Consider the following 27,637-nt stretch of genomic DNA (forward strand, 5'->3'; position numbering starts at 1 on the left):
CCCTGTGATGAGGATGGTGTTTGTGGGCCTCATTTCTGCTGAACTCATAAGAGAAAACTACCCTGGAACATAATGGAAAGTGGAACATGTGCTGCTGGGAATAACAGCAGTGGTTTTTCCAGGAACATTGGATTTCCTTCAATCTGATGAATTTGTTACCAGCATATTGACATTCATGAAATAAAACCTCAAAGGTCACAACCATTCTTCTCTCTGATTACAGTTACTCTTACTAAGTTACAATGAGAAAATAATATGAAATATGGAGTTTTTAAGTGATATGAGAAGGCAACCCCATTCATTAGTACATGGAAAAGTTAAAGAGTGTATCATGCAAGTTAGGACCTTTTCTTGCCTACTTCATTTTGCTTCTCAGCAACAGATTTGAAGTGGACAGAGCCCCAGAATGGAGGCTGACAAGACTCAGCATGGACAGTAGGCATGCTTAAATATTAAGATGTTCACAATCTGTTCCTTTATAGCCTGTAAGTGTTCTAAGCCATGAACAAACATATCTTTTAAATAAGAAACCAAGATGGAAACCCCCCAGCATCAGTGGAATAATAATAATGTGATACTTTTAAAAGGAAGATGACAATAATGCAATTAACAGGGAAACTGCAATATTTATATTTTATAAATATTAAGATTTACACTATCTCAGCTAGGAAGGTAAACAGAAATGACGGCCCCTTTGTGCACTCTCAAAATATTTAGCAAGAAGCTAAAGGAAAACAGACAGTGAAGACAAGATAATCCAAGATCTTATTTCACTTGGCAAGTAACAAATCCAAATAGGTAGAATCTTTTTGCTGACAAAACTTCCTAGAGTAACTACAGTAAGATAAAACTACAAATCGGTGTTTTCGAGAGGAAACAGAGCAGATGTGTCAACTGAGTTGTCACAGAAAAAACTATGTGAGATCCACAACCATAATTCAGAGGCTCCAGGTATTAGCCCAGCACTCCTACCAGCCTCATCTCATCCTTCCTACAAGCATCCCTCAAACCTCTAGCACTCATACATCAGCAAGGATAAAGTGAAACTCTAGACACAGCTTCCAGATTTTTACACACAAGCAAAATGTGACAATTCATAAACACAGATACTTGAAAAGAAATTATTCACATAGATATATGTGAGTGTATATCTGTATATATCTCCTATGAGCTATTCATAAATATAAGGTTGTAAGGTTAATTAAAATAAGTATGATGGCCACATCATAAATTCACATAAAGCTTATTTCAAGGCTGGGCATTTCAGCATATTATCAATTGCATTTGATGATCTTAGAAGTCTTTTCCTACCTAAATAATTCTGTGATTCTATGTCCAATTTTCCAGTCAGGTTCAGGAAAACCTGATGTTTCCTAAGTCTGTTTCACCACAAGTGACAGAGACAAATGGCCACGTTACCTCAAGAGTTCCTTTGGCAGAATAAGCTGCGTACGAGTACAGGAGGTCTTGGCTGTGAAGTGTTCTGGGGTCTCTGCTGCACTGTTGTCCACTTGGATAAAAGCATTCCCCGCTGTTTTGCAGAGTTACAGTGTTTGAAGAAGGGCCTGGCAGGTCGAGCAGAACGGAGTAATTCACCAGCTGGACATCTTCCAGGCCTTGGGAATGCCACTGACCCAGGATCTTCATTGCAATGTCTGCATCATCTTCTCTGGGGAACTCTAACAAATCTCTGGGGAAAAAACCCACACAAACACAGGTTTAGTTTATTTCCCATAAGGTCTCTTCTACCTTTCTATGCATCAGTGCATGACTTTATTAAAAAAACTATCATCAAATATGCAAAAAAAAAATTATATGACTTTCATTTTTTGGCAAATATTTTCTTACCAAGTACAAGACAAAGGCAATTGCTTTTTTGGAAATAAAATTAAGAATAAAATGTATGCATAGGAGACATATCCAAATGAAACAAAGAATCCTACAGAAATTACCACAGTAACTGTTTCAAAATTCATACATCATTTGCTGTTAAAATTTCTAAAAGAACATAAATTTAACCAATCTTTAAACATGAAGAAGCCAATCTGAAGTAACATCTCAAGGATGTCAGGGAGGGCATGATGCTAAAAATTAGTTATAATTACATTGTTATAATTACATGTTTGGCTTGAATTCATCAAGGAAAGCAAATTTACAATGCAGAATGAAACTGTTCCCCCAGATGATGTGCTCACTGTCAGTGAGTTCTTCACATTTCCTACCTGCACTGAAGGACCACCTGAGCCACCAGCTTGGCCAGCATAAAAGGCAAACATGGGAATTATTTTGGCATTATCCACTGATGGGTCAGTGAGAACTCAGGTTGGTCTGGGCTCATATCATGGGTTTGCATCACTTTCCACACTGACTGGCACAGGGGCCACAGGATGAAGGCACCAAAGGACCACTCTCCTCCCCAGAACATGCCAAAGGATTCCAGATGCTGAAACTATTGCCAGGATAACTTCAGAGGATGGGCTTGCTGAAGGAACAACTGCAGGATTTCTCTACTTACACAGGCAAGCAGTCATGTAAGCAAAGAAGTACAGAAATAAAATTTATTACTCAAATAAAAAACCCTGCCCAAGTACGGCACAAAAAGCTTATGGAATATTTGCTGAATTTTGTGAAGTTGAGGTTTTCTTTGGTTTATTTGGTTTTTTGGTGTGTCTACAAAGCTCTCAGGACTGAAAAGAAGATTAAGGATCACAGATGTATTGATTTCTAAGCAGAGATACTGACACTGCCTGAAAGTCTTGTGCACAACCTTCTCTTCACAAAAAGGCCACTAAACTTAACTGCTTTAAGGTCCTCAACAGAACTGCAAAAAAACACCCTGGCTGTTTTGCACATGTCAAAAATAAATGGTTGAATAATGTGCAGTCTTTTTAAGGAAGCAACAGGTATCTGAGAATCCCACCAGACACTTTCCAGGTGCCCCTGGAGTATCCAAAACCTCCTGGCTAAAGGTACTGCCATTCCAGGAGGGTCTGCAATGCCCCCAGGGACAGCCCCAGCCAGCAAAGCTTGGGATGGAAGTCAAGCACAAGGGCTCCCTTCTCCACCCATCTTGTGGCTGAATGTTTGAAAAATGAACATTTACTGCCTAGACAACATCAAGGCCTTAAAAGGGAGAAAGTGGAGTTGCAACACCCATTATTCCTAGAAATGGCTCAGAAATTGTATACTCCATTCAAATGCCTAATGCCCATCACCACATTGCATGGGTGGAAGGGTCGTTCCAACATGCAAAAGGCTTTTTTTAAAAAACAGATATATCTTTGTATAATAATGTTTTTTTTTATAAAATATAATTTTTAAATTTTTAAATTTTTCAGTATCAAATTCAAGATATAATTGTTCAAAGCAATATGTTGCATCCCAAGCTGAATTGCTCCAGGGAGGCTGGTCACACCCAAAGTTCAAAATCTTTACAACAACACTGGCTTTATGTTAGAACTTCAGGGACCTTGTCAGGAACAATAACTGTCTTGCAGATTTAATGTTTTTGAGTTATCAAAAATAAGTCTTCAAGCAGTCTACACCACACAGATGACTTAATCCAATCTGCAGTATATTACAAGTTTCCAATTTCCTCTCCTGTGCCTGCTAATGTAATGACAAACTTGGGCAGTGTAGAAATATAGAAAGTTGTTTGATTAACACAATCATTAACAAAATATTTGCATTTCCCTGAGGTGACAGAAACATTAATAGAATAAATAATTAAAGAAACTTATCCCAGGCCAATAGGGTTATGGCACATTGCAATCAGAAGTATTCAGCCACAATAAAAGGAATTAAGCATTAAAAGAGGAAGATACAATAAGCAAGTTGCTCCCTTACTAATAGAAGTTACTTTCCCCTTCATAACTAAATCAACATGTCTTTGAAACTTTGAAACAACATACCTGATTAAATTATAGAAATTATTCCACTCACTATTTACTCCATAACCTCTTTATAGCATGTTGAAATCAAATTGCAAATTATGAGCACACATTATTTTACAATAAATCAGCACATATTAGACTACTTTGATAAATCTTACAAACGCCACCAGAAAGCTTTTTTTTCCCAGATTTATTACAATAGCTGACTTGCATTTGCCTTTGATGCTGACTGCATGAACTTCAAGTCAGAGCTAATTTAACTCATTATTTTTTCACATACTAATTGTGTAACTAGTAAAATATGCATAACCAGTATTTTCTAAACCCAGCCAAATTCAGAAAATTGTCAAGTTTGGCAGTTCAGCCTGGAAGAAAATCAACACTTCACATGCACTTCACAGTCCTTCTTTACAAATGCTCAAATTATTTACTTCCTAGGAACTTGCAGGGCTCAGAAACTCCCAGCAGTGGGAATTCAGCAGTGGAGAGGAGCAGCCCCTCAGGATGAGGATGTTTCTCAGTTCCCCGAGCAGCTGCACACTCAGAAGGAACCAATACCACTGCAATTGCCAATTTCCATTTACAGCACTGCCTCTGATAACTTCAGCCAAATTTTTTACTCCCGTTGGTCACATTAAAATGATATTTTATTCAGGTGCTTTTTTCAGGTTCATTCAATGGGAATAACCACAAAGTTTATGGGCACATCTCTGTTGTAAATCTCCACAATCCAGTGAAGTGGAGCCACCACACGCTGAAGATTTGGTCTCAAGTCAGAATCAACACCAACAAATCTAACAATGCCAGGCTGCACACTCCTGTGCCTTTCTAGGATGCTCTCAGGGATTCCCACAAATTCCTGGCCTTTGTTTTCTAATAAAGATCAGGATTGAACTAATGTACATCAGAACAGGATATAAACTAATTTCTTGAGCATTCTCCTCCATCTCAAAATGATCAGTTCCTCAACTCTTAAAAAACAGGTAAAATTGCACTTAAAACCTAGAAAGTTCACCCTACTTCACTTGAAGAAGGTAAAGATTTCCCACTTTGGTGTGACCAAAAGACTACCACTGTTGAAGATTCAAAGTCCTAAACCTAGAAAAACAATTTTAAATATGTTGAAGATACACCTGTAATAAAGCCAGGGGTTCTGCAGCCTCTGAAGCTTCAAGAGGCTGTTCTTTACCAGGTGATTATAAAAGATTAATGAACACACACACACACAAAACATACAAATTTCATTTTCAATTTGGTAACCATGGGGAACACAGACCTGCCGTGCCTTAATGGAAAGTCATTTGCTACAACAGCACTTTTTGACACATTTGCCAAAGGAGAGAACAAGGTATTGCAAATAAGCCAGCTGGGACACTGAACACCACTCAACAGATACTGAAAAATTACAACAGGTCACTCCAACAACCAAGAGATGGAATAATTTAACTGTATGACACAATTACTTCTCAGTTAATCCTATTAAATTTCTATAAAACCCCATAAAAAAATAAAAATGGAATTGCAGAAGGATTCTACAGATTAAATCTGAAAAAAGCTACAGGGACAAAAAATCCCAGCAAATACATAAAACTTTAAGTGTGGTTGGTTTGGTTAGTTTTTTTCCTTTTCAGATTTACCAACTGTATTGCCACGAGCATGGGGAACTGGCCTACACTTCCTGGCCCACTAAAAAAAATCATCTAAATTCCAGTTTTGCTGAGTTAGATGTTTAAATGCCTTATTCCCATATTTCGACTGTAAATTTCTACTGTTTTCTTCCAGTTCACCAAAATTGTTCATAAAGCAACTACTGTGATTTTAGGTAAGAGCTAACAATAAATGTGATTTTGGAATTTTTACAGATTGATTTTTCAGCTGACTGGCTGCTCTCAGATCCTGTGAGCTGCAACAACCTCTCATATTTTGTAAAGCTGCATCAGATCAAAGTGTTCTCTTGTCTTAACATGATGCTCCCAACAGTAGCTGGTAGCAGATAATCACAGAAGAATGCAGGAAATGCATCACATGGGGTTAATGCATTTATAGCCTCTCATGTTAATGTCTTTTTTTTTTTTTTATTTTATTTAAACCTCAGACTTTGAGTTTTAAAGATGTTTTCATATGTTGAGGATTTCAGAGGTTGTTTCAGTCCATTAAGAGCCGAGCTGTGGCACAGGATGCACCAACTACTCAGCAGATGCACCAGAATTTCCCACACTTGCAGAAAGAGGAATTATTTGTGTCCATCACACTCAGTGTGCACACACAGGAAACACTCAGGAAATACCACCTGCCCAAGCCACATCTGCTTCAATTTTAATTACATGTTCCTGTTAATTAGGGCACTCCACCGGGCTGGTCTCCAACCTGCCCAGTTGGATTTCCCATAGTCTGAACTGATGGCCACAAATTTGCTGCTCCCAAAACACAGAAATAAATAAATTCAGGTCCAAGAAAGGATAAATATTTATCATGAGGTGAGAGAAACGTGTTCATGGTGTGAAGAGTTGCACAAAGGATCCTGAAGCACCTCAGGTTCTTCAGGTTACACTGCAAGGTCACCAGCATCTGCTGCAGAAAGCTGACCTGTGAAATGTCCTCTGTCACATCTACCATCAGTCTTCATACATTCTGGATATTCTGGGCATATTTCTAGCAATAATAATAATAATAATAACAATTACCCCTGCTCATTCTTGGGTAACAACATACTGCTTTTGCTACCTAAGGGAATATTTACAGTGCTGCATCTGCACCATGTTACATGGGGCCTACAATATACATTTAAACATGCTTTAACATAAAGAAGTACAATTCATGCTTTTAACAAAAGGGACTGTGATTTATGGCATCTTTTACTACTCACAGACACAGAATAAATTCAATTCATGAAATCATAAAAATTACAGAATGTCAGAAAACAGAACAATGGTTCTAAATTTGGTTGTGCAGTTCTCTAGCAAAAAAGCCCTTTGGAATTTTATTTTTTTTTAAAAAAATATTATGTCTCCTGTGGCTTTCAGGTATTTCCAATAAAAGTGTCATAAGCTCTCTCTTTAGAAAGTCATTCTATGAGAAAACAGAATAATACTTTTAAACAAAACTTCGTAGCATTTTTGCACTGTGCTGAAGCTCACCTGGGTACTAGACTTCCACAGGGGTACCTGACCAAATGTATCTTCTCCTATCGTAGCATCAATTGATGCAGAACTGCTCCAGGGAAAACTTCTCATTTTCCTGAGAAGTTCTTTGCCATGGGATTGAAGAACACTCTCAGGTCTCAGCCCCTGCTGCCTCCCAAGCTTAGCTATTTTGTACATTTATGTTTTTTTTCACTACAGGACTGCCAAGTTTATTGTTCCTACCCATCACATCAGTCAAATGCCTTTTATATTTTTTAAATAAAACTCATGGGGATAGTTCAAATCTCACTTCCCAACAAGCCAAACTTGCATTCAAGGCAGATGGTGGAAGGCAGTGAAAAATTACTGATTCTCTCACTCTCTGATTCCAGTTTATTGGAAAACAAGCAATTCTTTGTTCCCCAACACTAAACATTGCAAAGTCATGAACTGGCCATAGGTGAGCTTTCCAAAGCCTTTTAAGAGATCTGGATATCAGTTATGTGACATTTAACCAGCATCCAAATCTTCTAAACACGTCAGAATATTAGAAGGCCAGTATGAGATAAGCAGGGGGTCAGGTAGGCAGAGACAGCTAGAAACAGAAACTTGATTGGCTGTTTACACTTGTGGCTTCAGTTATCAAATAGTATTTATTTTATTTATTTTTGTTTCTTTTTTTTTTTCTTTTAAATCTTTATCTTTTTTTTTTTTTTTCATGCACTCACTTTTCTGTGACCTACACCTTACTCAACTACATGAGAATGATATGAGAATGTCATTAAGCATTTCTCTTCCCTCATTCTGGAAACAGGTTTAAAAAAAAAATAAAACCCCACAAACTATAGATGGTTATCACTATCTACTTTAACAATAGTAAATGAACCACAGCACATGGGGAATGACAGCTCCAGTCCACAAATGGACTGTTTCAAAGATCCTAAGACCTAATTCTACAGAAAGAAAGTAACTTTTACACTCTGTACTTTAGCTCTAAAGAACTCACTGCCAGGTTCCACTGTTCCCTTTGGTTACAAGAATGACACCTTCCTTTTAGCAAAGCAAGGAGACCTTGCTTCTCCCCAACACAAAACTTCAAATACTTACCACAAACTGGACTGATCTACTCCTCATACATTTATTCTATTTATTACAATAAATGGCTTTCAACAGATGAGGTGTTGGCAAAAAAAGTTATTTCAGAATTTGTACACAATGAAGAGATCTACAGGAAACCTCTTTCATTATTATTAAAGGAACTCTTGTTTGAAAGATGATCTCTCAAAATGATGCCATTTTCTTTCACAATCAATAACATGCCCACAACTACAGTTTTCTTATTAATTTTCATAGTTCCTAAATTTCAATCACAGGAGACAGGTTTTCTTCTATGGTGCAGATGATTGTGTGCATGCATAACATCACAAACTGCACTTTTGTACAGTTCCACCTAAAACATTTTAAATAAGCTGCATGCTTTAACCTAAACCTTTATTTTGGACATACAAGGATATCTTAGCCTCTGTTTCAAACACAGCAAAGGGAATATATAATTTTATTCAAAGATTATAGGTCTAATTATTTAATCAAGAAGTTTTACTGTGTTTTCTCCTAATGCAAGGGAAACAGCAGCTCCAAACAGCTGTGCCCTGCATTTTCCAGCAGGTTACAACGCCGAGGGCGATGTCGAGCCACAGCGGAAGGAGGATGGGAAAAAGACAATCCCTCACCTTGAAATGTTTGCACATAACCCTGCATTCACTGGCAGAGCACTGACCCAGCAAAACCTCACAAAGATATCATCTTCTTTTCTTCCCAGACCACAGGGAATATGTCAGTGCCTCAATAAAATGTGACCAGCTGCATAATCAAGTCCAAGTGGTTCCTTTTACTGTCGGAGACAATTAGGTTTACTTCCAGCAAGAGACCATTTCTGTGTGGATATGAATAGCAGTGGTTCTTTTTCTATACAGAAAACCTATTGATCAAAAAAAAAAAAAAAAAAAAGACCTTTGAAACCTTGCTTTTAATACAGGAAATCTGCTGATAAAAAAAAAAAAAAAAAAGAAAGAAAAAGAAAATCTCAATACTGCTCAACTGGCAGTATTTTATTCCTTTCAATTGCCAATCATTAGATTGCACTGTGAACTCTAAAGTAATTACACTGAATGTGTCATTCTGATGGCACTGGACATCTTTATTGGAACTGTATGATTTAACTTTTAAATAATACCCCAGTTCTCAAAGGACAATAAGGAATTAAAGAGGGCATGCTAACCCAAAATCAAAAAACCAAAAAACTCCAACCAAACCCACAACTTAGCAATGCTTAGAAATGCTACCTATTATTTAAAGATTGAGGATTACTTTGAATTAGGTAAATCCCCAAATAAATGTTTCGTTTTTAGAATTTGAAAAGAATGTAAAATCTTTAATTTCTTTCACTAATTTCCAGAAGTTAACCTTATATACAGGAAAACCTAAGACAACCACAAGATGATGCCATGTAACCTTCCTGTTAACCAGCCTCATTTTCCTATATGTTAATTTACTAGTGCAATTTCAATAGAACTGCAAAGATTCCTAGCTGATATGTCAGCTTGGATATTTTACAAAAATATTTAAAATTCTGGTAGAGTGCATTGGCTAAAATGAAAACTGCAGATTAAAAGGAAAAAAAAAAAAGGAGGAAGGATAAAATACCATCTCCACATGCTTATGTAAGGAAAGTGTTATCACAAATGCCATATCACAAGGCTTAGTTCTGATAATCTCCATCTCACCAGCTGAACTGTGTTCCAGATGCATTTGTTTTCATCTGAAAACTCTGACAGCTTCCAAGTGACCCTTCAGTTCTAATATACAGCTGAGGAAATCAGCACTGATAACCAAAACACTGTCCTGAAGTTATTTACACTGTACCACAAATCCAACTGCTTGTGGATAAACTAAAAGCTCTCTCCTCCAAAGGAGCAAGCATAAAATCTTATAAAGACAGGCTTGGGAAGAGGCCACAGGAGATCATTTGGTTTGAGGCATGCTCAGGTCACCCCACTGCCACTCCAGGCATTTCTTTTCCTGCCCTTTTCCAAAGATATAAACCTCTTGTCCATCCTAAATAATCACCCTGCTGTATTTAGACTCACTGCATTTTCTCCTTTCCCCCTGTTGAGAACAGACTAATCTTTTTCTCTCTGCAGGTGTTTTTTTACATACTTAGGGATTGCTCTCATGGCCTTCCCTCAACTGATCTTGCCTTGAAATCAAATTTCCTCAGTCATTTCCTAAGAAATACTGCTCCTGAAATCTCCAGCTGCCCTCTCTCACCACTTCTGGCCCCTTTCCAGCCTGTCCCTGCTCCTCTTGAAGCACAAGTCCAACAAAAGGCCATTCTGAATATGCCATTTGCACTGAAAATGAAGGATTAGTATCCAATTATCCTCTGCCTCCATAAAATTCAATTATTATCCTTCTGCTGTCCTTTATTTTGATTTCAACTCTGTACCTCTCCAGTAAGTTCATCGACTCCTTCAGCTCTGCTGACCTCGAAGGGGCCTCATCGTTTCATCACTCTTCTGCTTCTAGAAGGAATGGTCCTGAATACATCTCCCTCAACTGTATAAAACAGGTCAGATTTTCAAAGTGCTGAGAATCCACTGTTAAAAATGCATTCACCTGCTCCCACCCCTAAAAAAAACCCACAAAAAGTTCCCAAAAAAGACAACTTAGCTTAAGTGCTAGACATCCAGAATTGTTCTATCTGCCTCACACCAGATTTCACTGGACACCAGTGTGGACACTAGAAGGATAAACTTTTTAAAGCAGGTGAAATTCCAAATATTTGCTTGCTCAGTTCTAAGCCTCGACTGATGCCAAATCTGGGGCTGATCAGAGATTTGGCTTCCAAAAGCATCACTCCATTTGCAATGAGAATCCAGTTTGCTCCCAGTACAGCAGATCTCTTGAAACCATCTGCACAGTCCACCTGAGACCACACAAAAAGGTCTTTTCTGTCCCTTCTAAGGTTGATCTACCAACTTCATCTCCTCTCAGCAGTCTCAGTAAAGTCCACACATCCCTGAGGAGCACATTTATAACCCTTGGGTGTACATGGTAAAATGTAGGTGTCACAGTGCAGAGATTTCCAGTAAAGGGATAGGAAAGGGACCTGACCTGCTCCTTCTCCCTCTTCCTTTGGCACATTTTCTATACAACATTCCCTGTTGCCACTGGCATGTCCAAGAGTACCTGACTTCCCCCAAAGCCATCTATTTATCCACATTTCCTTACCCACTGCAAAATCCCCTGGGACTTCTGGCCTTTCTCTAGCTGAAAACAAAACAAACCCCACAAAGTGTTCCCAGAACAGCAGGTGCTGGTTTCAGGGGGCAATATTTACTTTCAGCCTCTCCTATGATCTAACAAAAATTTCAAAGCCCAGGTTTAAGAGAACAGAGCACCAGAAAAATCCCAAGACAACAGCAATATGCAGATGTGCAGGAATTGGAACCCAGACTGAAAAATGCCCCCTTCTATTCAGCACAATTTGGTGCACAATCACCTGAACTTCTCACTGCCAGGACAAATGGATGCTGTAGTGCCCTGATGGTCCTACCCAAAGGCCAGGCTGGGATGGCTTTTGTTGGACAGTAAAAGTGCTCTAGTCCAAAGCTGCAATGTCAATTAAATCTTTGGGGGAAAAAAAATTAAAGCAGAACTGTTATATAATAACAGAAAACTTCTTTTTTTGTCTCACTTTCTGCACATATGAGTCTGAGTTTGCTCTGAATGAGGTGTGTTAGGGAAGCCAGAGACAGACATGAGGACACAAAACAGGATTCAGAGATTCATCAGGTTTTTTTCTGGGTACTCACATACAGAACACACTCAAGTTATCTCCACTGCAGAAAAAAACATTGTCGTGGCCATGCTGCACTGCTTCTTACATCTACTATGAAGACAAAACCATCTATTAAACTATCAAGTACTGGAGGAATTGTGGGAGGCAGATGGTCTATTTGTTATTAGCATGATGTGACTACTCATATTCTTGGTAACACACTACCCACGTGGACTATGCAGACACAACATTTCACCCCCAAGTTCCTTAAAAATCTATGACATTAACACATATGACACACTCACTGACATATGAAAAGGACAAATATCACAATGAAAAAAAAACAGTAGGGGGTTCAGAGTCTAAATATATTCAATCAAGCTGAATCAGAGAAGCTTCAGATTTTTTAAGCAGGGGACAAAGAAAACATCAAACCCCAACTTCTGCAGTGTAGTCACAATCAAATTTGTATGAACAGGAAAAAAAAATTGAAAAATTGCAGGTATAGCTGAAGTCTAAAACAAAGGTATCTGTAAAGTCTGTGTTTTGGGAAAATTGAAGATAAATTGAATTTTTGTGTTTTATTGGAAACCTTCAGAAAACAAATCTACATTACTTAGCAAATGCAGGAACCCAGTGAGTGTTTCAGTGCAGCCTAATGGACATCGTGTCCCTTTTTCAACTTCTTCCTCCACTCACCCCCAAAGTGGTTCAGATTTACAGCCCATACTGTGCCTGCTCACTGGCACTTCTGCTGCAGGCAGAATTCTGCCACAAAGAGAAAAACACGACTGGGAAAGACAAAACAATTCCCGTGCATTTATTCCTCAGAGCTGGAATAGGCAGTTACGGGTTTTGCACACATTTACTTTATGAACTGATTGAAATTGTACGAGTGCAGGTCCATTTGTGGACACACTTTTGAAGCAGTTGTTCTGTTTAACGAAGAATCATTGCAGGCTTTTCTTTCTGCACATTTTCTGCTGGCTGCAAACATTCCCACAAGCAGTGTCCAGAACTCCAGTGCCACAGAGCAGACTCACCTCACCCCTGCACCAACTGCAATTAAATTAAATTAAATCCCCTGCCACAATTAAAACCACACATAAAGAAGCTCCTTCTAAGCCAAAACATATATGCCTAAATTTTGATCAAGTCCTTCAGTTTCTTCCAGAGCAGACACAAGGACAAGCATTCACCTCTGAATTTTGGTTAGATGCTTCATCAAATTACTTTGCATTAAAACTTCACTCTACATGCAACAATTGCTGTGAGACCTGAGCAACTTGGGCTATGTTAGAAGGCAAAACGGAGGAGAAGCACATTATTGTGAGTCTTGCTACTGAAGAAAATACAATCTGGAAGTGCATGCAATACTGAGTGAAACAAATAGTGGAATTTATTAAATCTGATCTCCAAATAAAACAAGTATCACATGTGGTTAAGCCTTAGAAACTTTTCTGTTTTTAAAAAAAACCTTATTGTAACAGAGAGCACAAGGGAAGATGTTAAGCATATTTTCAGTGAAGTTAATAGTTTTGTCAACAAAATCCAATATTAGCTGTGATATTTATGTAAGCAATATCTTCCAGAGCACCAACAGGATTTAGGAAAGCAAAAAGACTTAAACTTCTCTTTGGAATTGCATGTGGGATCATCTTTTCTACAGACTGAAACAGCAAATTTCCTTAGCAATCAGTGGAAATGCTGTATCAATGCAGAGTCTGGGCACACACAGAGGGAGCACAAAAAGGCTCCAATCACCCAAATATGTTCCAGTCCCTGTGAATTAGGATAAAGTTTGCTTCTGTATCTTTCTCAGTGAACTCTACTCTGTAGAGACTGTCAAACCCTGCCTGCGCCTTCTCTTCTTTCTGAGGTTTTGTGACTTGCTTTGGGATGTGGGCATGGAGGAGAGTCACCTCATGTCACACACGTTTTTTACCATTTTTGGGAGCTTTTCTACCACTTCTCCTCCCCATCCTCCCCTTCCCAGTGCGAACTGTCCTTTGGTTACCCCAGTCTTTGGTGGCTTCACATCTGCTCTCCTGCATTAACACATTTCACTCCTGAAATGTCCCTTCCCAGCCCCAGCCCACTCTTCCCCTATAACATATTCCTCTGTGTGCTAAGCTGACAGGATCAGCAAACAAATAATACAATGCATTTGAGCCTTGGGACTGAAGAATGACTGATGAGCCAAATACACCTTGAGAGGAGAAAGAAAGAAAGAATTCAACTTGACAGGGGAGCTGGACCACGTATGCCTCCCCCAGACTTTCATCCTGCATATCACAAGAGAAACACTCCAGAAGCATTGGCTTATAAAAATAATTTACTCACAATATCCAGATGGTGAGTGGGGAGAGGAATAGCCTAGCTGCTGGAAGTGTTTTCCCACCTTGTATTCAGATTTTAAAGTTTCAGATAAAAGTGATGTCACTTGAGGTGACTTGGCAGTCTGTGCCCACAGGTTTGCTCTCTAAGCTAACAACAAGGTACAAATTTGGGTAAAATACTTTTCTACCTCAATAATCAGGTCCTAAATTTTATTACTCATAGTCTTCATGTGTAATACAGAAACTTTCTTTCTGAGGATCAAATAGCAGCTTATTTAAGGTTTGGATTGTTAGGGGTTTTTTTTGGGGGGGAAAGTCATTGTAAGATTTTTTATAACTATGTTATGCAAGGCAGATGTGAACATTTAGAGAGCTGAGAGATGGAAAATGAGAATAATCTTGCTCTGCATCATCTTCTGTTCACCTTGGCCACTAATATTAGGAAATGTGATTTAATAACACATTTATATGAAGACAACAACAGCTTTACACTACTATACACTACATTGCTAGGATGCATTTCTTAAATCATCAACAAAATTACCCTCTCTAGCTATGCATTTAGTTTACCTCTCAGCAACTGGAAAGACTGAATTAATCACATTAGCCACAGCCAAGATATCTTTTTACTTTTTCAATGGATGATTAACATTAGAATCTCAGATCCATATTTAGACATATAAATAAGTAAAATCTTGAATTAAAAATGATGAGCGCTGAAAATTAGGTCACCTACGTAGGTGTTTTATTAAAGGCTTAAGTACAGTTGAGATTATTTCCTCCTCAGTTAGAAGATTTTCCCATAGGAGACTGGCAAGTCCATAGCATCAGGCACTTCCAAGGACAAGACAGGCCCCAAATGGTTCATCCCCTTCTACCCACTCAGGTCTCAGCCCTAAGTCTCAAGAACCCAAATTCTCTGCCTTCCAATATCTGCTGCCTTATCAGCACTGCAAACCCACCCAATAAACTCACCCACCTCCAGCCTCCCCTAAATGGATCCTTGTCCCAAGCTCTTCCTTCTGCCTCCATCCAAAAATTCCTGTTTATTCAGCTCTGTGGATGGAACAATAAACCACCTCATCCAGAACACTGTGGGGGGGTTATTTACACAACTTAAACACTATATATTTGTTAATTGAGCTAATCCACTAGATAGAAAAATATTTTTGTGCAGCAAATCTGCTCCCTAAGACTAATTGTAATTTTTTAACAAGCCACTATATAACACGAGTCCTCTTCCAGCATTTTTCGGGCACTCACGGTAGGCAGTGGCTATTCTGTTTCCTGAAATGAAACCAGCACATCAAAACCTTCTAGCTGAATGGCCCTGACCTTTGTAAAGCTGTGCTATTAATAAGATAAAATAAACTGCAGGACTCCAGCAACCAGGTTAAAAGCTCAGTGAAGAGCCAGGAGACGACATGAAATGAGACTAAGTGGTCTGTGCGTAATGAAGTAGACAATATCCTAAAATTGAATCAGCTTCCAATAGCCAAGATCTGCTTTTAAAATACGGAGAACACATCTGCATGGGCAAATGAAAAGGCAAAAAGTGCATTTAAAGGCAGTCAAAGGCACACTGTTTCTATCCATTCATATCCCAGAACAATGATGCATGAAATAATGGCTGTTAATATACAGGTTTGCACATGCTGCCAGATTAAGGATAAAACCCCAAACCAGACTGCAAGAGGAAAATGCCTGCTTTTCTTGCTGTAACTGTGCAGGTCTCTTACACAAACATATAATTATAAAAACAAATTTTCACAACTGCATTTTCTTAGTTCAGAAGTCAGGGAGATACATAAAATCTATATAAACCCCCAGGAATAACTGGTAATCCACGCAACATGTGTATACACGCAGCATCAGCTGCTGGGACTGGAAGGAGGCTGACACCTGCTTCATCTGCTGCTGCTATTTTCCTGTTTAAGGCAGATTGCAGAACACCAGAAGATTTCAATGCAACTCTTGATGACAGCAAGATGTTTGGAACACAACCTGCTTTCCCTGACCCTGAACACCTGTAGCCTCAGCTCCACTCATCTCCTGCCAGATGCAGCACAAACCCCAGGAGACTCAGCTACCCCAGGCTGCTCCAGACTCATTCACCACAACCTGGCAGAGAGACCCACAACAGCTTTTCAGCTGCTGTTAGATGATCACAGAAAAAATGTCAGTAAAAATTTAAAAATAAATAAAGAAATTTAAAAAAAAATATAAAAAATCCAGTCTCTAACAAGGTCAAAAACTTAATGTAAGCTCCTAACATGACAAAATTTCAGGATCACCTCCCATACATTGAACTCTGTATCTGTGGGTTAATTACAGAGCAAAGCTGTGCCCCCTTACTGAAGCCCCCAAAGTTACGGTATCACACAAAGGGTAAAGTTTAAATTAATCAAAGCCATTTTATGCACTGTCTTCACACTCATCATTTCCATAATGTGACAGAGATATTCACAGTACAAAACCCCATGAAATGCTTCCAGAAATTACAGCATTATTGCCATATGCTTCAAAAATCTTCTAATGCAAAACCGACTAATTCTTCTGCAGTACTCGCAGGAAGTGATCAATTCAGAGACACAAGTTTCTACCAAAAATATATTTATGAACCATTAATGTAGAAGATTCTATTAAGCAGCCTAACCAGTATTTTGCCCACACTCCAAAACCAGATGGATCACTGATGTACAAAATATTTTCTTCTAAGTTGCCTCCCTCAGTAGACAGCTACTGAACTCTCAGATATCTTCCTTACATAACTAAAACCAGAAAAACACTACACCCAAAACCATAGAAGCTACTTGCATAAAAAGCTTTAAAGAGCCTGAAATAGACTGACAGGTGAACTTAATCTGATTATCCACATCCAATCAAGGATTTCACATTATAACAGGTTGGATTATCAGATAATTCCTGCTAGCTGTATCATTAGAAACATTAATAAAATGAAAGATAGCAGTTGTCAGCTAATGAGTACACTGTTAATGTGGCATCACACATATAATCACAAGGAGTCTATGTGTAATTTCTTATTTTTGAGAGTGGGAGACTATCAACACAAGAATTTTAACACTGGGGTTTTTTTCCATCTCCTAATCCAGGCACACTCAGGAAGAAGTGGTAACTTAAACATTCAGAAGGGTTTTGGGATCCTTGATTGTATCAATGCTTTTATTCCTTACAATACCCAGCTCAAGTTTAGCACATCCCCAAAAAAGGTCCAGTCAGTGCTTCAAACATAAAAAACATCTTTAAAGTAATTTCAGAAACAGAAGCTGGAGAAGAGGAGAAGAAGCAAAAGGCACAATATGATGCCAAGATCCCACTGTATATTACTAACTCTCATTTTAGGCATGTCTGTGTAGTGTGACCAACTATCAGCAAGATTTTTATAGGATATTACTCAGACAAGCAAATAGTACTTGAAATGTCATGTGTGGTTCACAGTGGAGCCTTTTCCCCCAGCTTTATTCCCAAATTCCTGCAGGAGTGCCTACAGCAACAAATAAGAAGTTTCCAGCCATGTAAATCTGTTTTGCATTTAATGTCAAGTCTCAGGTCCTGAAACACTGTGATGGTGTCAGATTTTCAACTTTTATTAAAATATATTTTAGCTGTTTGGATAACAAAGGAGAACGTAACAGAAATGAACCGAGACCACTCAGCAGTCAGATAACGAACTAAAAAGTATTCCCATTTAGATATAATCACTTTCACTGCTTGAGCAAGTAACAATAGAAAGCAGATGAATCATTTTGCCTTGTGGTGTTGACAATACTGCCTTGTGCAATACTGAAAACAAAAGCTAGGGTGGTGAGACAGTCACACAGAGGGACATGGTCTTGTGTGGTTTGGGTCAGATGTTTGCCAGCACTGCCAGTGATGAGCGGCTTTGGGGCCACCTCTGCAGGGTCACTCACTGCCAGCCAGCCCTGCTGCCTTTGGGTGTCACCCTGAAAACTAAAGCCTTCTGATAATGTTTTCATAGTTCTAGTAAGTTGTTTATCACATTCCTTCGAAGAAACGTGTTTTGATGGATGTTTCACATGCCCAGTGTGCTTGGGAAGGTGGTAACTTAATTACCCAATCCTTGGTCATGGTCAAGAATCTATAAATACTGGAGTCAGAGAATAAAGGTTGGTTCTTTCCTGTTCTAACACTAAAAAGTGTTCATGTAAATCATTTTGTGTCCTTTAGTGACATTTGGGTCCCCTCCCTGGTGGCAGCTCAGAGGATTCAGCAGGCAGGGAGCCCCAAGAACACATTCAAGACACACAGGGCTTTGGATGCTGCCAGGAATGGCTGCACTCCTCCAGTCTAGGCATGTGAGCTCAGGGAAAATAAAAGAAGTGTTTGGAATAATATTTTATTCCTCTACACCTCATGCTTGCTGGACAGCTGCTGTGTGCCACACCACAGGAGCTGTGTTTCTGTAAGGAGAGGAGAAAACCAAAGGGGTCTGAAGCACTGCAAACCCTGAGCCAAACCTTGCTCTGATTTACACTGAGGAGAGGAAAGGGATATAATAAGAGATGGATAAACCCCTCTCGCTTGCTATAATATAAAGAAAATTATTCTAAACAACAAGCCTATTCTGGAAAACCCCTAGGCTAACAATTTAATTTCTGACTGCAGGGATATTACCTTGTTAAATCAACAGTCAGTGAAAGGCTTTTACTTCTCCCTGTAAATGCATTCTCAGCCCTTCCCCTTCCCACTGTACTCCTGCCACCAGATGGAGGGCACATCATGTGGCACTCACAGGGGAACGAGCAGAGAAAGCCACGACCCTTCCTGTGGCTTTTGACTCACTCCAAACAAATAAATACAGTTTAAAGTTCCTGTCTGCACTGAGACTGGAGGGAGTATTTGGGCCAGCAGCACGAGGACACAGCGAGTGGTCCCCCGCACGCCGCTCCTGCTGGAAAAGCCATACAGCAGTGGTTTTATGAGGAATAAAGTCATTCATTTGAAACTGTGCTGAGAATATAACAGTAATTTATGTAGTTACCAGTTACAGTCTTTAGATTAGGAGATGATAGCCAGCCAATGCAAGATTTATTCTTTCAAAAGGCATTTCTTCCTTGAAACAGAGAGCAAGCCAAGGAGTCTATAGTTTTGTTATAGGCATTGTATATATTGTGAATAAATTTACTGCAGAAAAGGGAGAAACAGTTTAACTCTTCAGCCATCTGCTATAGCGTGACCCTGCTAATTTAAGACTTGGTAAAGCAATTCTGATGAAGGCAAAAATTATTACAACTTCAGTGGAAACTCAGAATCAGCTGAAAATAGGAGTGAGAAAATTCCTATTTATGTCTGGAAAATTCCCATCTATTCTTTATTCACCCAGTCTTTGGAACTGAGTAAAATGTTTTCTTCTCCTGTTGCTTCTGACAGATTAAGCATTCCAGAGTTGCCCATAATTAATTTTGGCATGAAGGTAACTACCCTTGCACAGTCTGGAAGACAAATGAAGTGTCAGAGAAAGGCACCCCGGAGTAATTTGTTTCTTGCCTTATCTACAAGAAACAGGTGTAATTTTTTAACAGGTGTGATAGGCCAGCACTAGACAGTGACTCATCACTACCCAGTAAATAGAAACCTAAGAGAAATACTCTGAGCACTAAGTAAAGCATAGGGAGGCAAATACAGAAATCAATTAGTAAAACAAAACAATCTGATGCCCTGCCCAAAACCCCAAACAGGCCTTAGGTGAGCACCACCCATCCAGGCCATTATGGAGGTTGAGGATCTGCAAGGAAGCAGCCAAGGAAATGCTGCTGTTTGGAGATGCTGGTGCTGGGCTGATGCAGGTGTCACACACATCACTGTCCCATCAGCTGTGACACAAATACCCACCCAGCTCCAGGCCTGGACAGATCAAGTCAGGGACAGATCAGGACATGACACCAACAATAGTTTGGGATCCCTGACCATCATCACACACTAGAGCCTGCTAAGGATATGATCAGCCTGTCTTCTGGCATCTCTTCCCTTTGCAAAGGCAGGGACCCCACAATCAAGGTGGGGCAGCAAGAGGGGTGACCCAAATTCCCTTTCCTTGCTTCCCTTTCCCAGAGAGCAGGCTGCCAGCAGAATAAAAAACCACCAACAGGGTCAAGGCCACACAGGAGCAGACCGGGCTCCTGGGATGCCACTATGGGATTACCAAGGAGAAACGCTGCTGTGGGAGGTGGGATGTTATTTATTAACACCAAAAGTAAAAACCTGTCATCCCCAAGCTTTCCCTTTCTTGTTTACCTCACCTCTCCCCTATCAGCTTAAATCCTGCTATTCTCTCTCTCTTTTCTCAACTCAAGATTACTTTTGGTTGTCTTATCAGCCTCCTCCAGACTGATAGTTTCAAAGGCAGATATATCCTCGACGTGTGTGTGTCTGACAGCTTTGGCCTCACTTTTTATGACACCTGTGCTGACAGCACATCACCACCACACATACACACAACTGCAGCTGAGCAAGCCCAAGGACTCTGCAACAAGAAAAAACAAAACTTCTCTAACTTTTATATGAAGATCTCCACTGTGACCTTTCCACTAAACACAAATTACGAGCCAATTTCATACAGTCAGAATGTGTTAGTGTGTCAGTCAGTACAGATCCAAAAGGTGGGCAAAAGTCTCAATTTCAGTCAAAAACTGAAATGGAAATAACAACTGACTATTATTAAAAAAGGTGTTGCCCAACCTTTTACCCTCCAAAATATAATTTTTCAAGCAGCTTTTCCCTGAGCAGAAATAAGGGAAAACCATTGTTTCCCCTTGCTCTCAGAATACTTGGAAATCAAGGTCAATCACATCAAAACTCTGACACACACAGTCCTCATTCTTGGACTTGGTGAAATTAGTGTTTTCCTGTCTGACACTCCATCTAAATCCAGACTCCAACTTCCAAACCCAGGAGATCAAAGGGGAGCTGAACAATCAACTTCTGTTACCATTTTAACAGCTGTGACTTCCAGTGCTCCTCATTTCAATTCAGGATCACCTGAACACAAAGTGAAAAACACACCTGAAAAAAAAGGCACCCAAAACCCCAGACTGACTTAATAATGTCTACCAAAAAATGTTAATAATTACTCCAGAGAGTAAAGAGGGAGTGAAGTAAGAGTTTAGGAATATCAGTATGTCATCAGAAAGTTGCAAAAAGCAACTCAATTCTCAATTCAGCACAAAAATTGCTTTTCTTGCCCATGAAGTTCACAAAAGCATCATCAAAAGTCAGTAAAGAAGCAGAGGGAAAAAAAATTACCAAAACTCTCCTGGTGACTAAGAGGTTTTCCAGAGAAAAGCAAGAATGTTACCTGAATAAACGATTTCAGAGAATTTTCATAGAGGCTGTAATTTTCTAAATCTGCCAATATGAAACATTCAATACCACTGATTGGATATTGGAAAAAGAAAATTAAAGCTTTAAATAAGTGTACTCATTTAAAGTGGCATTAAAACTAAAACCAGAACAAAATAATACTCTTATAGACACACACATGAAAAAGTAAGGATTAAACTGGAAGAGGATATGCAACATCCTAGCCAGGTTTTAGTCACACCATAACTTCAAATTTCCATATTACAATGTTTTTGTTAATTAATAACATCAATGTGGCTAAAGACAGGAAAAGGAGAGATTTCTCATTTTCAGATTTATTGATCACCAAAGGTAGTTTAGCAATTATGTTATGAACTAAAAAGTAAAATCAAGTCCCTCTGAAATCCATAAAAACCTGATGTGTATTGATAAAAGGAAATAGTTTAAAGAAAATTACAAATGAGCATATAAAGGTTATTTTTGTCAAAACAAGCAGTCTCTTGGACTTTGTTTTGCTCTCTTTGCTCACTGCATGAGCTGAATATGCAGCTTCTCATCTGCTTTTTAAGTAATCTGTTTGAATTTAAGCTGAATTTCAATGGAATATTAAGACATATCTGCTGTCTTTTTAAAATCAGCAGTAATAAACCAATCAGTACAAATTCAAAAGGGAACAGCTGCTTATTAAAGGAACAGCACGGTACAGGTCAGCGATAAAAAAAGGTTTGTTTCATTAAACAAAGTTCTGTATTAAATTATGGTTCTACATGATCTGTAATTCAAGTCAAAGTAGAGGGAAATAGCTACACCAGTATCTTTAATAAAGCCTGAAAATTTAAGTTCTGGAAAGAAATAATTTTAAGAGCTACATGGATCAACAGCTTCCAACAGCACCCAGGGTAAGTCCAGCTTTGGCTCTGAAAGATTCAACAAACCTGAAAAGGTTTTGCATGACAGAAAAGCAATAATGGAGTCTAAAAGGGGCAAAAACTCCTGTGACACAAGGCCAGAAGTTTTGTGTGAAGGAAGCATCTCCAAGGCTTCCAGTGACCTGGTCAGTGCTGCTGCAAATGCTGCAAAGGGCACTGCAAGGTCCCAAGTGCCCAGGAGATGTCACATCTGCCACCACAAGAATCTCGTGCTCTTTGCCCTCTCCACCCAGTTAAACCCCTTGTTTATACAAAAATATCACAAAAATGATGGATGAAAGTTTCCCCCCACCCCTTTAATAAAAATATTGTGAAGAACAACTAAGCGACATTTAAAGAAGGAATGATGCGTTAGGTGTTAACAAAAATATGCATTTGCCTGACCAAAAAAACACAGATTTTTTTTTTCCAGAAGAGTCAGAAACACCTCAAGGCATAATACAACCATTAAGTGAGCTGTAATTATTGACTGTGAGTTCCCAGAGAATGCTCTGCTGCATTTGGCACTGGCACAGAACAGGAGGCAGTTTCAATTACATGCCTGATCTGTGAAGTTTATTGATCTTCAGAAGCAGGGCTAAGTCTTAACTGGGAAAGCTCAGATGATGCTAAAAAGGTCTCTCATTTACCTTCTTGCCTTTTTGTTGCTGATGTTTTTAATTAATTAACAGGGTTATGGGTTGCTGTCCATGATTTTACAAAATTTGGCACGGTTGAATTATGAAATGCAGATTTCAATGTTTTCTTAATTTCTCATGTGAAAGGTACAATATTCCAAAGGTTTTTCCTGTTTACACAATTTAACCTTGCATTATATTTTAAGCTTTAAGATTCTTAAAGGAATTTTTGAAATCAGAACATTTTTTCAATATAAAATTGGCTTGAAGAGAGCTTGTTCTGCTATCACACTCTCAGAACCCACCTTCCTTAACTAAAATAGAAATTACAGGTATATATAATTGTAAAAACTGTGTATATATATATATATATATATGCACACTATATAATATATATAGTACTCTTTTGTTTGTCTTACATGTAATATCAAGACTAATGCTCACTGGGCAGAATTTACCATTCTATCCAATATATTGCTGCAATATACTGTTGAAAATATAAATCCACATTTTCTGGAAATCAATATTCTGCATCATCAATGTGACCTAAGTATGAAGTGTTATGAGTATATAAGCAGGAAAAAATTTTTCTAGCTTGGAAATCTTAATTTTTTAATCTTAATTTCCTCGCTAGTTTGGAGTTGTTTCCCCCACAGAAGCCCACTGCACTGGAGATGCCTCCTGTGCTGCTACAGCCACTGCAGTTCTTAGGGCTGACAATAGGGTTTGTTTACCTGTTTGAAGCAGCAGTTTAGTCTGTCTTTATAGATTTTACAGGGATGTTGATTCCAGTTTAATGAGCATCAGAGAGCATCTGGCAATTATACCCCTGAGGAAAGCTAACTGATAAATTTGCAGACCCACTGCAGCAAGGCCGGCAAAATCCACTCTTTAAAAACAGCTCTGCAATGGTCTCTGGCACACACAGAAAAGTTTACAAAGAAGGAGCTCCTACTTCACTTTGAAAAACGTTAGTAAGACTCAAAGTGCCACGCCAGAACAAAGCTCTGATGAGCTCTGGTTCTTTTCTAAGTCAGATTTTCCCAGAAGCACAGCTCCTCATGGAGATGTCCAGCCAGACAGGATCACAAGTAATTGTTCTCTTATGGAAGGGAGTAAGAATTGTCCACCAAGCTTTCTAGGAGAAAAACTGGTAAAAAATTCCTGGAAGGACCAAGGCAGAAGGGAGTTGACATGTCAGCTAGCAAGGTGGCATGGGAATTCCCTTGGTTACACAGAGTTATACAATCCTGGGAAAAACATCCTGTGGAAGATGCAAAAATGACCCGAGTTTTTATCCAGGGCTGACCGATGCAGTTACAGGAGGGAAACTGAGAAGCATCTGAAACTAAACACTGACCTAGTGCACTGTGTGAGTACAGTTCAAAGACACGGTGCTAAACAAATAAAACACCAGAATAAAAGCAAACAGCCCTTTTCATCCAGCAGCAGTAAAACCAGAGGGCAGAAAACGACGCTAAATCGCTTACGCTTGTTGCACCAACAAACCGTATCTGAGAGTTACAAAATCTGTGTCTCAGGGTAACCATTCCTGTGCAACACGTGGCAAAATAACTAAGTGCTGCCACCAAAGTCAATTTGAACACACAAAAATGATTTACCCTGGGAAATGAAGGAAGATGTGGCTGTGAGAGGACCACAAAGCCAGCAGAAAGCAAAACAAGCACTACTGTGTAAAAGCAAGGAACCAGAGAGGGCTTGGTTAAACCACCTAAATTTGACCAGGTGACAAAGAGAGTTCCATTATTTTGGTGATTTTCAAGCACAGTCAGCAGCTCCCAGTGCTCTTCCAGGGCTCAGCACAGCCTCAAATGTAAATGTGAACTGAGGACAAAAGTTAAAAGAGCGAATGTCTGGACAGCACAGTAAGGTAATGTGAGAAACAACTCCATGACGACCTGTTTGTGATCTCACTTTCCTCTGGGCTGCCTGAGCACCTGCAGAGCTACACAGACAGGAAAGCTAATAAATTTGGGAAATACCAGAACATTTTAAGTAACTTCAGATGTTCAAATAAAGAATCCTCAATTTTTTTGTCAAATATCATTAAAGGTGTGTTTTAAAGAAAAAAAACCCACCCATTTCTAATGCTGAATAAATACAGATTATTATAAAATTCCTGCCACTAATTCCAGATTTAGATTATGCAGAATACCACATTAAAAGAACTTTATGGTTCTTCACATTCTTAGCCTGGGACTCCTACTCATTTGGTCCCTTACTCAAATTCTTTTCACACCTGTCATATGCAAGTGTAAGATAAAAAAAACCCAAACTTGTCCTACATAGGGCAGAGATTTTCTGAGCACGTTTCATTGGGCTCATGTAGACTTTTGTTTCTAACCACATTAGAAGGTTGTGTTTGCTAAGTAATTTTTACATGTCACTACTGCAAACAAACTTTGTACTGTGCATCAAACTGACTGGAAGGATTTAATAGGATGCACAGTTCCACGTGTGCAGATGTTCAAAGAAAAAGCTTTTAAATAAAAATTCAGTATTTACTCTAAAAATAATAAATCAAGAAGTAACAATTTTTCCTGTTTCAATTAAAGTTGTATCTTAAAAAAATGAGATTAGTTCCTGATATCAAGCTGACCAACTGAATTAAATTTTCAAGAATTATTCTGTTACTACAGTTTAAATCTCTCTCCTAGTAGTGATTCAAATATTAGTTCCATAATACCTCTGTAAATACAAAAAATTCCCAACATCTCAGCTGTCTTATTCCTTCCAATAATCCTGTGCCTGAAAATGTGTCTGGGGTTTTAAAACACAAACTTACAAATAACCCCAAAGAACCCAAAACCAAACCAAAGTAAATCCAAAACCCCGACACACCTGAGACGCTCAGAGCTAAGGCACTTCCCTTATTCCCTCATCCCACTTATTTATGAGATGCTCCAGGGCACAGTGTGAAACATATTCTGGCAGCAATTACAGTTTCAGGGAAACTGGTGTTCTCAAGAAACAAAATATTTTGCATTTACAGTCTTTTTGGTCTTCCTTAACCTTCAAACTGCTTAAAAACCCGGAGATAATTTTTACTCTGCCTATTCCATGGCATCAAACTAGCACATCTCCAAAGCTGAGAAAACATATGCTGTCAGCAAAGAACAAAATGATCTCTTTGGTACTAATACCTGTGATAGTAGCATGATAATAACTATGTGTGACAACTTCTCCCTGCTCTCAGAATAATTATGGCTCTCCAGAACTCAACATCTGCGTTACCAGATGTTACTGTCAACCACGTAAGCAAAAGCACTGCAGAAACCTGGCCAGCCTCCAGAGTCTGAATACCTCAGCAGATGCCGGTGGTTTTCAGTGGTCCAATATCTGGAGCACCAAGCCATCCATGCAAATCCACTTGTGTAAACAAGAAAACGGCATCAGCATATAATGCATCATACCCAAACAGGCTCGCTGCAGCCTGGGACTGACATTTCTGCCAGCCCAAGGAGAACTGAGATGAGATTTAGCATGTCTGACACAAAAAGCAGTAATGTTACGAAATGCTTCTGTCTGAAAATTCAGTTTCATTAAGTCCTTTTAACTTTAACATCGACTTTCACACACAGACAGAGAATGTGCCAGCTGGATGACACACGAGCTATTAAAAAACAGGCATGGGCAGCAGAATCCTAAAATATCATCTCAAACCCATAAATCATTAACTCTTAAGACATAAGTGGCATCTTAGCACCAAACTCTTTGCCTGAACAGGATGATTTACATACAGTGAAGCTTTTATGGAAGGATTTTTCTTCTGTCTATGGACGTCTAAACTGCTGCAATCTGAAATCAAATTATCTTCAGCAGGGAAGCAATCCAAACTCCAGCTGAACTTTCTAAGTGAAAATAAACATATTTAAAATGGAATTAACTGTAGCCAAAGGGTAACAATCTTTCATAAATGTACCTGAAGCCCTTGGATGCTGAACCTTTTTCATTTAACACTCCTTAACTATGAAACCAACAGATTTATACCAAGTAAGAAGAGAAAGTCGCTTTCTGCTAACGACTCCTTCACCATTTTGTTTCCACAACCAGGGTGAGATGAGCCTGCCCTATCCCATGTGGCCAGACTTTCTTTGGTTTCTCAAGTCAGCCTAGGACATCCCTTTCCCAGAAGAGGCTCGTGGAGGGCAGCTGCAGCATCCCTCCTTCAGCATTGCTCAACTTCCAGCTCCTCCTTTCCTCCTCAATAACCCACTGTGGATCCCTAGGGCTGCAAAAACACTTTGGGAATCACTCACCCAACACACTGATGGGTACACAGAGGGTGTTGCTACAAATACAGATGGGCTTTTCCTAACAGTTGCCCCAAAGCATTTTACACAAGCAGCAAGCGAGGTCTAACGTGCTTATGCAGTTTATTTATAAATTAGGGAGGTGTGAGTGGGAGCTTAAACGGGATGTAAAATACTAACAAGAACATAATCTGTCTGCTAGATCTCAGCAGAGCTGTGCAGGCTGAGAGGTAAAGCAAAGCAGGTTTCACAGCCAAAGACTGCATCCAGTATTTGGTACTT

General features: G+C 39.1%; 1 protein-coding gene across 1 annotated transcript in view; it reads right to left on the bottom strand.

The window, feature by feature from the left end:
* Positions 1-27,637, bottom strand: part of NAALADL2 (N-acetylated alpha-linked acidic dipeptidase like 2) — a 314,967-nt gene that overhangs the window by 184,293 nt on the left and 103,037 nt on the right. The window contains exon 3 of the mRNA XM_015637920.2: positions 1,420-1,690. Within this exon, the coding sequence (XP_015493406.1) occupies positions 1,420-1,690 (271 nt within the window). The remainder of the gene's footprint in view (positions 1-1,419; positions 1,691-27,637) is intronic.

Source organism: Parus major, chromosome 9 (assembly GCF_001522545.3).
Source record: "Parus major isolate Abel chromosome 9, Parus_major1.1, whole genome shotgun sequence".
In the NCBI taxonomy this organism is placed as follows: Eukaryota; Metazoa; Chordata; class Aves; order Passeriformes; family Paridae; genus Parus; species Parus major.